This window comes from Eptesicus fuscus, chromosome 19 (assembly GCF_027574615.1).
Source record: "Eptesicus fuscus isolate TK198812 chromosome 19, DD_ASM_mEF_20220401, whole genome shotgun sequence".
Taxonomy (NCBI): domain Eukaryota; kingdom Metazoa; phylum Chordata; class Mammalia; order Chiroptera; family Vespertilionidae; genus Eptesicus; species Eptesicus fuscus.
This window is the reverse complement of record NC_072491.1, coordinates 36388044-36405362: the sequence shown is the minus strand read 5'-3', so window position 1 is coordinate 36405362 and position 17319 is coordinate 36388044. Positions and strand designations below refer to the sequence as shown.

Genomic DNA, 17319 nt, shown 5'->3' with positions numbered 1-17319 from the left:
CTTCACAGTAGCTTTTTAAAATTGTTATTCTTTAGTTTCCTGGAATGACACATTATTATTTTAAAACTTTTTATTTATTGATTGATTTTAGAGAGAGAGAGAAACATCAATTTGTTGTTCCACATATTTATGCATTTATTGGTTGATTCTTGTATGTGCCCTGACTGGGGATTGAACCCGCAACCTTTGGTGTATTCGACGACACACTAACCAACTGAGCTACCTGGCCAGGGCATACCTTAATATTATAATGCATGGAAATGTAGTTGTTTTATAAAGGAATTCTTAGTATAATGAAGTTTAAAAAATTATTTCAAGTGGGTTATCACATAGGGACAGTAATTTCTCCCCTAAGTCAGATTTCAATGCAAATGAAACAAATCCAATTAGAAAAGAGGAGCAAAATTTCTTCAGACATATTACATAATTGGGTCATGTAATGCTTACTGAGTATTTTTAATATTTTTATTGATTTCAGAGAGGGAGGGAGGAGAGAGAGAAACATTGATGAGAGAGGCACATCCATCTGCTGCCTGCTGCACATCCCCTATTGGAGATCGAGCCTGCAACCTGGGTATGTGCCCTGACTGGGAATCGAACCTGGGACCTCTTGGTCCATGGGATGATGCTCAATCCACTGAGCTACACCAGCCAGGCTTACTGAGTATTTAAAGACAAAGACATGTTCTAATAAAGAAAACTTGGCTTTGTGCTGGTTTTTAAAAAAACACTGGTTAGAGATAATGAGGAAATGAAGGGAAATACAGAAAATAGCACTAAATTACATTTGTATAGTTTAACAATCAACATGACAGATTTTAAGTTTTAGTGTGTATGCTTCATACCCACTTAGCTAGAGTAGATTCACTCAGTAGTTAGGGCATAGCCTCGGACATCAGACTGAGTCCTGGCAAACCGCTACACCTGGGGTTGTTGTGAGAATTAAATGAGTTAATACAGATTATTAGAACAGTGCCTAACATAGTAAACATTCAAATGTTTGAAATTTGTACATCAAAATAATTCTGTAGTTTGCTTATTTAAGTGGGATAAATCCTCATGTGTAGGTCACACGTTATTTAAACTGTTTCATTACATTAAAACTTTATTTGTGGTACACAGTTAATGAACTAAAAATTGAATGGTTGTATGTTCAGGTATTTACACAAAGCTTTACGACCACATGCAACACTGGAAATCTGGAGAATTGACAGCTGTGCTCTAATTTGTTCTGTGACCAAAGGCAAGTCATGGAGCCTTTCAAGTCCTCTATTTCTACTATAACCATGTTGTTCTACAGTCTTTACCTTCTTGTTCTGCTTGGTCATGTCATTGTGGTCTCGCTGACAGCATGGTGCTGATTAAACAAGTGACATGGGTGTGAGCCTCAAGTAAACTAAACATAAATAGCTTTGCTTTATGCTTTGGCTATACTTGTTCCAAACTTGGACTTGAGGTCTTTACATGCAGGCCACTGGTTACATACCATATAATTTAGAACTCTCAAAAACTCCAGCCGAAACCGGTTTGGCTCAGTGGATAGAGTGTCGGCCTGCGGACTCAAGGGTCCCGGGTTCGATTCCGGTCAAGGGCATGTGCCTTGGTTGTGGGCACATCCCCAGTAGGGGGTGTGCAAGAGGCAGCTGATCAATGTTTCTCTCTCATCGATGTTTCTAACTCTCTATCCCTCTCTCTTCCTCTCCGTAAAAAAATCAATAAAATATATTAAAAAAAAAAAAAAACCTCCAGTGAATAAAATACGATAAACATCCTACTTATGATAGTTCAGTATGGATTTTATTTTTATTGATTGGCTTTTTCAAACTCTAGTAATGGCAATTCTGACTCTAATCAGTAAAAATGTATATGGAAAGCTTGAAGTAGGTACTTAATTTAAAAGATGTTTATTGATTTTTTTTAGAGAGTGAAAGGGCAAGGGACAGAGACGGAAACATTGATTGGCTGCCTCCCACACACCCCCTTACTGGGATCGAGCACACACCTTGGGCATGTGTCCTGGCTGGGAACTGGGAACTGGGAACCTCTTGGTTCATAGGTCAAGCTCAACCACTGAGCCACACTGACAGGGCTGAAGTAGATATTTGATTTTTAAAATTATATATGGTATACTGAGGAGGAAAACGTATGGGCTTTTCAAACGTGTACTCTTTCTTTTTAAAAAATATATTTCTTTATTCATTTCAGAGAGGAAGGAAGAGGGGGAGAGAGATAGAAACATCAATGATGAGAATCATTGATCGGCTGCCTCCTGCACACTCCCTACTGGGGATCAAGCCCACAACTCAGGCATGTGCCCTTGGCCGGAATCGAACCTGGGACCCTTCAGTCCGCAGGCTGCTCTATCCACTGAGCCAAACTGGCTAGGGCAAACTTGTACTCTTTCCTGGTTGGAAATAAAACTCTTTGGTCCATTTTTCCTACTACATAATTCTTTTTCTAAAAACATAAATTGTGTAAGAATCTGGGGTGGGGTGGGGTGGATTATTCCTGTTATTGAAAGAAATATGTATAGGATGAGGTCTGCCTATAAAATGACTTATATTCATATTTGATTTATGGAATCAACATATTGAGTCATCATTCATTTAAAACTGTCTATTAAGCACTGATCAAATGCCATGCTTCTTTCTGTTTTAGGAACTGGAGAAGCAATTCTAAATGAGACAAATTCTATGTGGCTTTTAGAGCTTACAGTCCAATGATGGAGACAAGCAATAAACATTCATAATAACTATCCTATATAATAAAAGCCTAATATGCTAAGTGTCCAATCATCCGGTTGGCCGTTCAACCTATCAAAGCATAATATGCTAATGATATGCTAAGGCTGCTCAACCGCTCACTATGACGTGCACTGACCACCAGCGGGCAGACAGTCGACCAGCTGACCAGTCGCTATGATGGCACTGACCACCAGGGGGCAGACGCTTTGACTGGTAGGTTAGCTTGCTGCTGGGGTCCAGCCAATCTGGACTGAATGAGACAGGCCAGACATCCCCTGGAGCCCTCCCGTGGTCCCTCCCTGGCTGGCCAACCTCCCACATCCCTCACCGGCCCCGATCATGCACCGGTGGGGTCCCTTGGCCTGGCCTGTGCCCTCTCGCAATCTGGGACCCCTCGGGGAAAGTCGGAGAGCTGGTTTTGGCCTGATCCCGCAGGTGAGACCGAGGGACCCCACTGGTGCATGAATTCGTGCACTGGGCCTCTAGTAATTTAATAATCCTTTCCCTATATCTTGGCAATAGGCAAAACACAACATGCAATAATTAGTTTAACTTTCAGAACAATTCTTTATGGTGGGGTATCGTCACTGTCACAATCTTTCAGGAAACAGGCTCAGGTAGGTTATGTAGTTTACCTACGATCCTTATGTTAAAAGGTGGCAGACCTGGGATTTAAACCTAAAGAAGTTCATGACTCCATAGCCTGTGCTCAGTGCTACATTCATAATTTAACAAAGGAGTGAAATTTGGTGAACACATTTCTATAAACATCTGTTGTTAACTCTTATCTTGTGTACAGGTACATCAACCTGGTTTGAACTATAGGGCCTATCTTTAATTTAATTTCTTCTAAGTTCCCTTCCTGAACCTCAATCCTCTGTCTTGAGTTCTTCCCTTCTTGGGTTTGTTTTCTTCCTCAAAATTTGGAGGTGCTTTAAGGAAAGGTTTCAGAACTTCTTAAATGATTAAATTGGGTAAATTTGAGAACCATTGGTTAGATAAAAGTCAAACCACCTCTCTTCAAGAACCTAGAATAATTATTGTCATTTACTAAGTGGGTCTGTTGCTTTCGTGGGAAGGTTCTCCATGTACAGTTCATAGGCTATGTGCATATCACCTAGAAAACTTATTTCTATAGCATCTATCATGTGTCAGGTACTTTGCTAAGACCTAAAGAATTAATAGGAAGTTATAAATCAAATTGGCAAGATTCAGCACCTCCAAAAATATTTTATTTAATAGGCCAGTCCAAGCAAAATTGAGTGGGGTGCTTACGTTTGCCACACTATAGACCCCAAATCCTGTAAGAGGGTGGTAAGGATGAAAAAGTTTGAGGAAGCTTGTGCAAATAGGGTTGCTAAGGAAAGAGAAACCAACTGTAACAGAGAATGAGATTCTAAATTCAGTGTATATAACCAACTGTAACAGAGAATGAGATTCTAAATTCAGTGTATATAACCTACTTCAGAAACATGAGCTTATCTTTTGAAACTAAAAGGTATCTCTGCTGCAGAATATGACCAGTGTAAATTAGGTGCATAGATATATTACAAAAATGTAAGCAAAATAGTAAAGCAAGAATCAAATTAGGAGCTAGCGTCTCTCAATTATTCTGATTTCTTTCAACATTATCAGGATTATAGGAAGATTAATTACAATTCTTCTAGCTTCTCATGGTCCTGTCCTAGTATCTGACACCTGTTTCCATTAAGCAGTAGTGCTGCCTGAGTTGCTGTAACCAATGTATATTTTAAGTTATGCTTACAATATTGCTTTTTAAGTTAAGATTATCATTTAGTAATCTTATGGCAAATGATTTGCCTTTTTCTTTAGTAAACTTTACAATGTTACTAAATTTATTTTTGGTACAGTGAAGTGATTAGAAAAAGCAATATCTGAAAAAATAGTCTGTAAAAGTTTTCATTAAAATAGCCCTTGTTTTCCTTTTTAAAAATTATTCTCAAAGGAATGCTTGTACATGGTTAAAAAATTCAACTATAGAAAGACAATCAGCTCCCCATCTCAATTGCTAAATCAACCATTTCCCTTTTGGCAGTTACCTCTATAACTGAAATGAGATGCTTATAGGTCTAATGTCTTGATTTATTAACTTTAGATAGTATTTGATTTATCTATTATTATTTTTAAATAACTTTTTAAACTTTAAGTGCCTCTTTAGTTTTAAAATACATTTTTTTATTAGTAGTATTGCAGATATCTCCCATTTCCCCGTTCCCCCTCCTCCCAGCCCCTTGATTTATCTATTATGAAATATGAGTTCCCTTGCCTTTTTAGGTTATCTTTATAACTTTATATACTTGTCTCTATTTATTGAGCCACCAATTTTACACATCTCTTAACTCTCCAGTATGTAAAATGAGGAAATTAGCATTCCACATTTTCTAATATCCTTTATTTTCCCATTCTATTTTCTAACTTTATTTTTATTTTTAAAGGTGTTTTTTTTTTTTTAATTTTTAGAGAAAGGAAGAGAGAGAAGAAACATTGATTGGTTGCCTCTTGCACGCACCCTGACTGAGAATTGAAAGAAACTGCCACCTTTTGCTGTATGGGAGGAAGCTCCAACCAATTAAGCCATACCAGCCAGGGCTGGAACACTTTGAAACACTTTTTTTCCTCTTACAGTGTTCTTGAGGTTCAACCACTCTTATTTTTACCTTTTAAGCAAAACTAATTATATAGTTGATTATTTTAGACAGTATGATTCTTATTTACGTAATTTTCATCAATTTAAAATAGTACCCAAAGGTAGAAATTAGCGAAATATATTGGTGGCGGGACAGAGAAGTTAGGTGTATCCAATATATAGTTCTAAACTTGATTTTTGTTTTCAGATTGAATACATAATATATAATCACATCATTTCTGTCAAAGGATTATTTACCGCTAGAGGCCCAGTGCACGAATTTGTGCATGTTTGAAAGGAACTGTGGGCCATGAGTCTGTGGTAGGCACAGGCGTGGGTCTCAGCTCATCCTCTGTGCCCCCGCCCAGCCCCTCCCGCTGCGGCTCCTGGACCCTTGTCTACTGGGAGCTCCACTCCTGCTGCCACCGCTCCCATGCACTGATGGCACGGACCCACACTCGCATCCGCTGATGGCGCGGAGCGATTGGGGCCAGCGCCAGCAGTGGGTGTGAGTGGTGGCTGCTGCTCCTATTGCTCCTCAGGAGCAGGGTGAGGTGGAGAAGCCCTCAGGGGCGGTTGGGGCCAGCAGCTGCCGTACGCACCCACTGACAGCGCTGAGCGATCGGGGCCGGTGCTGGGCCTCGGCAGTTGGGTGTGAGTGGCGGCTCCAGTACTGGCAGCAGGTGTGAGCGGGGCTGGCGCCAGCAGCAGGTGCAAGCGCCAGGCAGGACCACGGGGTGCGGGAGCAAAGAATTTTCAATAACCACCAGAGGCTTGCCCCAATGACAGCAACTGGCGGCCCCGCCTTGGTCTGGCGCCCCCGCTCACCTGCTCCACCATCCTGCCTCAGCCACCCCTGCCATGTTCCACGCACGCCTCCTGGTGGTCAGTGCACATCATAGCGACCGGTTTTTCGCTTGTTCCGCCTTTCAGTCTATTTGCATATTAGCATTTTATTATATAGGACTAGAGGCCCAGCGCACAAAATCATGTGCAGGTAGGGTGCCTACTCCTAGCCTGTGATCAGGGCCATCTTCCGCCCACTCGTCAGTCCCCAGTCCCACCTTACCACCTCCACCCACCCAGGTTCCCGACTGGCCTGGTGATTGATCTGAGCCTGTAGGCTGGGGGGAGAGACCAAGAGGTTGGCGTTCTGCCCACTCGCCAGTCCCCAGTCCCACTGGTCAGGGCCAGGGACGGAGAGGTGGTCAATGTATCTCATAGCAACTGGTCAATGGGTCGTTACACTGTTACGGTCACTGGCCTTTTATTATACAGGATTATTGATGTTGGGCAAATTTTATATACCATATTGTGTCATTTCCTTATAGGGTTTTCAGCAATTTTTAGAGTTTAGCCTTAATTCATTTTTTAAAAATTAAAAATAACATAAACATGAACTTATACTTTTATAAACAAAGTCAAATATAACAAACGTACATAGAGTAACCCTGGCTGGATAGTTCAGTTGGTTTGTGTGTCGTTTTGATTTGCCAAGGTTGAGTGTTCAATACCTGGTCAGAGCACATACAACAATCACCCAATGAATGCACAAATAAGTGGAACAACAAATCAATCTTTCTCTCTCCCCTTTCCCTCTTCATCCCTCTCTAAAAATCAATAAATAATAATTTTTAAGAAGTACATAGATTAAAAAGTTAAAGCCTATCCTGCCCCTATCTCATGCTTTTTCCAAGTTGTGAATATTATTTAAGAGAAATGCATGCAAAGCACCTAGAAGAGCCTGGTAATGTAATAGCCATTTGATGACATTGCCTTAGGATTATACTGTTCTTTCTTGCTGATGAGCCATTTAAACTAGTTCAAAATGGGAATGCTTCCAAATTGGAATTCTAATGGAATACACTACTATAAGCATTCAAGCTGACATTGAATTACATTTTTAAGATAAAATATCTGTCAAAGGTTATGCCCATATTTATGGCTTTTGCTCAGTACTGCTTTCCAAAAGGATTATACCAGTTATTATTCAAATCTTGTTGGCAGGATTTAGAAAAATTTTGCTCCCTTTAGTAGTCATAAAATATTTCAAATCCATTTTGCATCCTTGTGAGCATAAATATTTATGTACTTGTTTATTATTTGCCCTTTTCATTTATTCTAGAGTTACTGTATTTATTGAGCATCTGGTGTCTTACTATTCTAGGGACTGGGGTCTAACAATTAATAGAAGAGATAAAAATCTATGTATGGGAATGGTTGATACAGCTCTATTAGAAGTATAATCTCACCTGGCCTGTGTGGCTCAGTGGTTGAGCATCGACCTATGAATCAGGAGGTCACGGTTCAATTCCCAGTCAGGGCACATGCCTGGGGCATGCAGGAGGCAGCCAATCATTGATTCTTTCTCATCATTGATGTTTCTATCTCTCTCTCTTCTCCCTTCCTCTCTGAAATCAATAAATATATATTAACAAAAAAAAAGTATAGTCTGTTAGGAACCATATTAAACTAGAATAAGCTTTTCCAACTAACATAAGCAAATCCTGGGAGTATTTGGCCTTTGCAGGAAGTTATGAAGAAGTAGGTGCAGCCATGTGAAGGATGAGCAAGGTGCAACTTCCTGCTCATTTATTTACTAACTAGGGGCTCGGTGCAAGAAATTTGTTCACTTGGGGAGGGGGGTGTCCTCCAGCCTGGCCCGTGCCCTCTCACGGTGCAGAAGCCCCACAATCGATTGCCCCAAAGAGGTAGGCTCTGCCCACCCATCTGGGGCTCCTCGATGGATTGCCCCAAAGAGGTAGGCTGGAGCCAGGGGTCCTGCCTCCGCAGTGGGCGTGGGGCTGCAGGAACCCCGGTGGAAGTTGTGTGGAGCAGCCGCTGGGACCTGCCCCCGCGGTGCACGTGGGGCAGCGGGAATCCCAGTGGAAGCTGCGTGGAGCAGCCAGCCACTGGGCCCCACCTCTGCTGTGCGCACAGCCATCTTGTGATGGTGTGAGGGCATCACGGAGTGACAGCATGAGGACCACCTAGGCTTTTATTAGTTAGATAATAAAGTAATTTAAAGATTTGGAGGTAGAAAGTAAATTAGTACATAATTTAAAAATCAGTTTTATAATTAAAAGCATGAATATATTCATCCTGGAGCAGAAAAAAAAAAAGTCACGAGTTAAAAAAAAATAGTTTTCAAAGAAATTTCCAACACTTGTCTCCAAACCCCTTGGTATTCAGTCCGCTAAACTTCAGTGGAAAAACTTAAGAGGCATGAATATACTATTCAGAACAACTCTCTGGGGTTGAAGAGTAAAATATCCCTTTAAGTGTTTTCAGTTTTTGGTGATTACAAATGAAGCCATTATAAACATTTGCATTGTATGAAAGTTGTATTCGCTTAGCATCTTCAACTGCACTAACACTTGTACAGTGTTTTTCCCCCATTCTAACAGCTATGTAGTAGTATCTCATTGTGGTTTTTATTTGCATTTCTCTAATGACCAATGATGTGGAGCATCTTTTCATGTGGCTTATTTGTATATCTTTTCTGGTGAAGTGTCTGTTCTGTTTCCCCCCCTTTAAAATTGTCTTTCTTATCATTAGTGAGCCTTGAGTTCTTTATATATTCTGAATAAAACCTCTTTATTAAATGTTTTGCTAAAAGACCCCAACTCCCAGGTTTGTATTTGAATATGTGTATTCAAACAACTGTGAACTATTTTAAATCCACACTTTCAACAAGTGATTTACATTAATTCACAATCTTTCTGAGGAACTATGTTTTTCTCTACCTCTCAAATGAGGGTGATTTAGCTTACTGTCAAAATCTAAAATACCTGCCTTCAAGCTCTAAAAAGGTATTCTATATAAGACGGACTTAGCCTAAAATGTAGCAGAAACTCTGCTTCCTGTTAGGATATTAAATAAGCAGAGAAATAAATGACCAGGAGTAAATAAGAAAACAGTCTTCAAAATGACATTTCTTTCTAAATTAGGTGAAACAAAAACTGAACCGGCAACACAGTAAGGAATGACTTAAAAGCTATTTACGTTCCTTCCCAGCAGCCATACCTTGAGAAAAAGGTACCATCTAAAAAGGCAGATGTTTTAAATTTTGAAAGCGGTGCATGCAAACTCCTCTTGATCCACGCTTTGCACCTGCATCTCTCTGATTTGCAAAAAGGGATGCGTCAAATTTCAAAATAGCAACATGGACGTCTGTTGACAACTCTGACGTGTGTGGTTCAGCAGCTCTCTGCAGCAGAGCATGTTACCTAGCAAATCGGGACCTTTCACCGCTTCGAATGGTCCCTGTGGTTAATCTACGTGAATGCTGCTCGGATGGAGCAGTCAGCAGTTACTGGTTTGAAACCCCCGAAGTAGCTGTGACGGCTAAGAGTTCTTTAGGTGCAGTTCCCCCTCCTCCCGTCTCCCCCCCCCCCCCCCCCCCAGGAGGAAGGTCCCCTCCCGCAGCGCACCGCCGAGCGGGTTTCTCTGGGCGAAATTCCCAGCCCGCTCTCTTCTCCCAGCACCACCCGCCTGGGTCGGGGCTCCTTCCCCGCGCACCCCAGTGGTTTCCCACAACTTCAAAAGCACGCCTCAGCTAAAAAACTTGGGTTTCACCTGTCACACTCCTGCTCCTGCTTGACACTCACTTTTCTGCCACAGACGGCTCGCTGTCAGGACGTCTGGGCAAACAGCGCTCCTAGTTTTGCTTACACAGTTAACGGCCGCCCAAAAGGGATGGTTAGATTGGCCTCAGGTCCAAAGACCGCGCCTCCTAACCAGAGGGGCGGGGCACACCGAGAAGGCAGCAGGGACGTCCCCCCACGCCGAGCCAGCCCCGTTCCCCGGGGACACCATCCGCGAACCCCGGGAACTGTGGGCTCTGGTCGCCGCTCCGCTCCCAGACCCACCTCTCGGAGAGTGCGGGAACTCCTCTTCCCGGCAGGCCCCGCGCGGCCCTCGGCGTCCCGCCTCCTCGCGGTGCGGCGCCCGGCGCGCTCCGGGGTCTGTCACAGCCGCGCCCGCGAGCCCCGCCCGCCCGCCCGCGGTCCCCCCCGCCCCGCTGGCTCCCGGCTCCTTCCCGACTCCCGCGAGTTCCAGGCCCGGCTTCCAGCGCCCCGCCCCCGCCCACCCTCGCGCGCGCTATTCCGCGCCCCGCCCCCGTCCTCGCGTGCGCCCGCCCCAGCCAATGAGGAGCGGGGCCGCGTGCGCAGATTCAAACGGCGGCTCTGGAGGGAGGCTGGGCGCGAGATTCGGCGGAGGGGACAAAACCCTGCAGGAGGCTGCGAGCCTTGCAGAGCTGCTCTCGCTGCGGGGAGTGGGCGGGGGTCGGCGCCCGAGGCGAGGAGGCTGAGAGGCGGCGGGAGGGGCCGGCCGAGGGCGGGAGCGCGCCTGCTGACATGTTGGGGGCATCCCTGACTGGGCTGGGCCGGGGGTAGGAGCGGCGCTTGCAGACCGGGGGCGGGTGTCTGTCCGCCCCTCCGTCCTGCCCCGCCGGGGACGTGCGTTCCGCTGCTCGGTGGCCTGGGAGAGGGAGCCGGGGAATCGGCGGGAGGGTCGCGGGGGGGAAAAGAAGCATTCGCCTGAGGCTGGAGGAGGCTGACCTGCGTCCCCGCCCAGCCCGCGCCTATGCGGTACTCGAAGGATGGCGAAGAGGTCGCGCAGGTGGGTGACATCCCTTTCGCCCAGGTCTGTCGTCACGGTCTCGCCCCACATTCTCTCTCCTTTCCCGCTGCTTCCCCACCAGGCCCTCCCCGGCCGGGGCAGAGGTTTCCCTTCCCCGCGGCTCCACGGCCGCCTGGGCCCGGCTGGCCCCCGAGCACGGCCGTGACGTGTGCAGAGTTGGGGACCAGTGGTGTTTCGGAGCCAGAAAGTGGGTAACAGATGCCCAGGTGGCTCCTTCGAGTCGGTTCTCCCCATCATCTCTCACAGCCCCTTCCTGGTGTAGAGTTTCTTGCCAGGTAAGTTGCTTCGGGGAATACGCTACGCAGAGAAAAGTGGCAGTGTTCTGCCAGGATGCCTGGAAAATGGTGTTGGGAGGCACTTTTCCTCGGAATCACTGCCAGTTAAAATAGGAACTCGGTGGTAAACCTGGGCGGAGACCCCCCTGCCATCCTTGCTACCTGAAAGGCTGGGGAAATGTGCTGAATAGTTAGTTGAGAGAGGACCTTTAGGATGTTTTCTGTAATTACCATACTCATGTTCTCAGTTCTATGTATATATATTTAATACTCTCTATTATATATATATATATATACACATATATACATACATACACACACACACACACACACACACACACACACATAGAGATAGATGTCACACGAATACTGCCAGCAGCTTGATCTTAAAATAAAACAATGTGTTTGATTCACTTAACATTTTGAGTGTCCATGTTTGGCTCTGACCGTATCTAAGTTTGCACAGAGGTAAGGCACGTTAAAAAAAAAAAAAAACTTGCTAGGATGAATTTATGTATCTGATTTATTTATGTATAGTAGCTACTCCTAAGTTGTGTGTAGTAATCACTTAGAAGACAAAAAAAACAACAACAACAAAAAAGCTAGGCTGTCTTTTCATTGTGATATTAATAGACCTGAAAAGATGTTTGGCACAAATAGAGATACCGAATGGTTTTATTTCTAAATCCACAACCTCAAAGTCTTAACTAGTGATGTATTTCTTAAGTTGAAATTTAGTATCAGGATTCATTCAGTGCAGATTTCTGTTATAAATTGGTAATGATACACATAATATCTGTTGCTATATTCATTTGTTAGGCACCTGCTGTATGTAAGATGTTTTTTTTTTTTGCAAAAAGCAGCATAAAATATAAGTCCTTGTTAGCGTATTAGTTTGTAGCAACTACAGTGTAGGTCAAACTTTTGAGGTGGTTTATACACACACATATAAACCCACATTTCTAGAACAGGGTTTTCAACCTTGGCCCTATTGATATGTCAGATAATTCTTTGGGTGGTGGGGGGCTGATCTGGCTTTGTAGGATTTTTAGCAACATCCCTGGCCTAAAAACAGTAGGTACCAGTAACACCCACTTCCTCCAGCCCTGAAAAATCAAAGATCTCCAGACATTACCACATGTGTATTGGGGGTCAAAATCACCCAGGTGAGAATCACTGCTCTGGAATGTCAAGGACCCAATTAACCTCTTAAATTTAAGAAAAGATAGATATTAAAAGTTCCTGTAATTATAATTACTGAAGTACTGGTTTAGGCCCTTTCTTTTGAATATACAACAATTTTAAACTAAAACAAAAATAACCATTAAGCAAGTGGCAAGTGCTGTAATGTGTGGCATTACTTATCAGTACTGATGTTGATTTTATTCAAAATAGTTTCTTGGCTAATGCTGTCACCAGCATTTAGTTATGGTTAGACATGGATGCTTGAATATCAGAACCCTGCCTTCTCCAGTTGGTTTTCTGTTTGCTTCATACTTTGTGTATGTTTCATAATAAAGGACTAAGAAAGAAGAAATGTTTTAATGATTAATTTGCCTGTGTAAGTTTTCTTTCATTGACAATACTGTGAACTTTGAAATCTAAACATTAATTGTACTGCTGACTTTTATTCCTTGTTTGCTGTATAAATTAATTGAAATGTATATTATAGAATGATTTAAGGAGTCATAAGTCTGGAGTAATTAAATGGAGTGAAGTTGCACACCCTATGGGAGTATTCAGGTAGAGGATGTGAGAAATTATCATCTCTGGATAGTGTATTTTCTTAGGGTCTTCACACTTGGATGTTTAGTATTCTAAATCATATTTCTTGTATATGGAAATGTGACTTATTTATTTTAGAAGGTAATAGACCATGAAATGTTTTGAAGGGGAATAATCTAATAATTGGGCAAAGTCTAATGTCTTTTGACTAAATATCTTAATATTAAATATGAACCTATTTTATAATTGAAAGAGAAAGGAAATAATTTAGTCACTTTTCGGTCTCCACTACACAACCATTTAAGTATTTCAGTGAAAAGTATACTTTGCTGTATAAAAATTTTGCATAAGACTATATATAGGCATAAATCCTGTAATACATTTTTTTCTGTATGATCTTGAAAAAAAAGTAAAACGCTGTTACCTCAGGTGTGAAACAGCTGAAGGATGTTGGCTCTATTTGATCTTTAAAATAGCTATATCTATATATACATAAAAGAAAAGGCTCATTTATTGCTGTGACTTCAAATAGTTTTAGAACCTACTGGGGGTTTTAATGACAATTTGTAGGCAATACTAAAGTTGGCATATCTGTTATTAACATGTTTTTTATTTTTAAACATATTTATGTATTAAGTAATTAATTTTAGTTTTTAAAGCCAGGTCTACCCTTAAGTATAAACTTTAAAAAATGTCATTTAGAAGCCAAAAGGCCTGTTTACACTTGAGATGACCTGTGAGTACACTAAACTGAAAGGATAAAAGCCAGCTCTTGAATGGAAGATGTTTTCAGTTGGGTACACGTGTGTGTAGGAAGCGATTTTACTATGTTGTCTCCATCAAAATGGGTGTTATTGGGGAAAGAATACTGAAATATGAAACATGATTTTAAAAATCAGTTTTGTCATTAACTAGCAATTTTTTTTGGGGGGGGGAGGAAAGCAAATAAACTCCCAGTTTATTTGTTATTATAAGGGATTTGAATCTTATGGTCTGTAAGGTAACTTCTAATTTAATACATATCCTATTTTGAACCCTTTTGTAATAATCTTTTCTCATTTAAAAATATATACCCACTAGTGGAACAAAATAGAAATACCCTCACATTGTTTTTGTTTATGAATAGTTAGGAGAGCTCTCTTAAGTATTTACTTCACTATTGCTACTAATAATGGTCAAATAAAGTCAAAATTGTCTATTATAGTGATGCTAGTTAGCAGTCAAGATTTTGGGGGGAAAATATTCATGTATGCAGTACATCATATTTACCACTGGGTGGCCTGATTTCACTACATTAAATTAACCTGGTAAATTTTCATACTTGGAATTCAATTGGACTTTAAAAAATACACTGTTATTCTGTCAAAACAGTTTAATAAAGATGTATTTTATTACAGAAAATTTTGTAAAACTACTGATATTTCTCCAATTTCAAACCAGTAGTTTGTTTTCAAATAAAAATAAATTTTTAAAAATTCTCAAATTTTTTCTTTGGCAGCCTCATTTTACTCTCTTTAGGTGGTATAATTGGTGGCGTAAAAAAACTGAACTTCTCCGGGATGTTTTATCTAGTGTTGTCAAGTATGAATAATAGTTTGTGTATTATTTCATAAATGACTGTCACATCATATTAGCTTACACCCCAGTGTGAAGTTACTGTTAACCATCTTCCTTGCTTAATGAGTCATAGTATTTTTTTGTATGTGTGTGCTTCATTTTGCTGTTTCATAATTACCCTAATCAGTTTGTTCATTCATAATCGACAAAACCCTTTCCATTTGAATATAATACTCAGATAATGTATTAACAGTTATGACATAAATTTTTTCTTTAACTCAAACACTAAAACTTTCAGAATGATTTTGGAAACCCAGGCCTGGATGAAAATTCTCAGACCAAATTCCTCTTCTATTTTTGCTTTGTGATGGCAGAAATAATTTACCTTTTTTTTTTTTTTTTTGCTGTCTTCTAGATTAGTCATCCCAGGCTATAAATGGTTTATTTATCTACACAGTAGGAACTTGAAAATATTTAGTACATCTTACCAGCATTGATTGTTATAATACAGAAATGTTAAAAGATGTTATAAAAATCAGAAAAATAGAGCAGAGTAGTTAGCAGTAGAACTTTTTTTTTCATTGTTAAATGGTGAAATTGGAATATTGGTGAGGTTTCTTGTGGGGTTTTATCCTTTCCCTTTATTCTTGGCAAACTTTGCATTGTCAGCCATCTTTCTGTTGTGATATTAATAAGTTTCTAGGATCTTTTTCTGTCATACTTATTTAAAAGTTACATAATCTTTTCAACAGTAATTTAAATAATACAGAAATAACTAAATGCTACAACTAAGAAGTAGCTAGGGAAGTCCCAGTGGTAGGGAGATGACTCTAAGAATTCTACTTTAATGCTCTCTCACACTCACCCACTCAAAAACCCAGCTTCCTGAACACTGAATGAGCTATACAACTTGGCCTGAAAACTGATGACCATGCTGATGCAAAACAGAGAATGAAACCCCGAGTAGAAATAGAAATTTCTCACAGACCACGTATGTGATTAAAAATAAGGGAGAATTTGAAAGTTAAAAATGAACAAGTTTTCAGGAAAATTACTCTTTGGACCCAAGTTAATATTTTGGACTCATTCCCTTAACTTAAAATATTTTGATAAGAACCTTAAGGTGGATTTCATACATATTAGATAGGATGTAGATGTGACTAAAGATTTATATGGGCAACTCCCCAAGTTGAAAGTTGTTTTGAGTTATAAATAACCTAATTTTTAAAGCAGTTTCAAAATGCTGTTGTGGCAGCTGTTGGGATCTGAGGGAGGGAAGAAGAGGGAAACCCGTGAAAGGCACAACCGAGGGCTGTTTGGGATGGCAGGAAGTGGTAATGTTGCTGGGGACAGTTCTAGGAAAGGTTTGGCAACATTGGTAGACACCCCAAAGAAACCCTTCTGTACTGAATATATATATATATTTTTTTTAATATATTTTATTGATTTTTTACAGAGAGGAAGAGAGAGGGATAGAGAGCCAGAAACATCGATGAGAGAGAAACATCGATCAGCTGCCCCCTGCACACCCCCCACTGGGGATGTGCCCGCAACCAAGGTACATGCCCTTGACCGGAATCGAACCTGGGACCCTTCAGTCCGCAGGCCGACGCTCTATCCACTGAGCCAAACCGGTTTTGGCATGAATATATTTTTTTTAATGTTTGTTTTAGCAGGTTCTGTTTTGTATGTTCTACCACTTGGAGGTAAATTTGGATTTTGGAAGTCCTTTTAACAAATGGGAATGCCCTTCACCTCCTAGAGGTATTTTCATTTGTTAAAAAAAAAAGTTTTCTTCATATCCATTTGTGAGGTAATTTTAGAATCCAGAGACTTGGAAGAGGTGAAAGAGTAAGGAAGCTCATTCATTAATTTTACACATACATATTTGAATGGCAGGTACTGTACTTGGTGCTGAGAGATGAACATATTAGATATGAGTACATACAATTTGGATAGAAAACTTCAGTATGGTGTTTTATCTGATTTAGTAGCCGTCTTAGAAATTTATGAAGTAATTGGGTCCTGAACCATCTCCAATTTAACAATTTGTAATCTTTGCTAATCAGGTGATATTTCTGATAGCTGAAGATGGCTGCAAATAGCAGGGAAATGAAAAGTTCCTACAAAGGATTTGTAGACAGTATGTATTAAATCCAGGCCGTTATTTTTCAGTTTTATAAAATTGAAACTATGTAATATTAGGAACTACCTACATGCTCTTACTAAGTTCTATTAATAAGGTTAAACAAATCATCAAGATTTTGCTATTTGAAATCAGAATGAATTTTTGTAAAGTTGAATCTAGTAAAGCAAAATAACTTTGAATATTGTTAGACATTCAATCTATGCACATAATAATAATATTGAGCCACCTCTCTGTGCCAGATGCTGTATAAGGTGTTTCCATGTTTTTCATTTATTCTTAAAACAGCACTATAATGTAGGTGGTATTGTCTTCATTTTACAAACAGGTAAACTAAAGCTCTCAGAGGCTAATATAGTATATATTCATGGATACAAAGTGAGTAGTTAAGTTAGAACTAGAACCTTGCTGTGATTTAAAAATGTACTTGAAGTTTGTCTTTGGTATGAACTGCTTTTTGGTATTCTCTTACCTATTTTTCCAATCCTATATAGTAAAAGGCTAATTGCAAATTGACCAAATGACAGAATGACCGGTCGCTATGACGTGCACTTACCACCAGGGGACAGACACTCAATG

At 40.8% G+C, this 17319-nt stretch overlaps 1 protein-coding gene across 1 annotated transcript in view; it reads left to right on the top strand.

Moving 5' to 3' along the window:
* Positions 1–10946: 10946 nt before the first annotated feature.
* Positions 10947–17319, top strand: part of MYBL1 (MYB proto-oncogene like 1) — a 29972-nt gene continuing 23599 nt past the window's right edge. Inside the window, exon 1 of the mRNA XM_008150368.3 lies at positions 10947–11016. Coding sequence (XP_008148590.2) covers positions 10997–11016 — 20 coding nt within the window. The 5' untranslated portion in view covers positions 10947–10996. The remainder of the gene's footprint in view (positions 11017–17319) is intronic.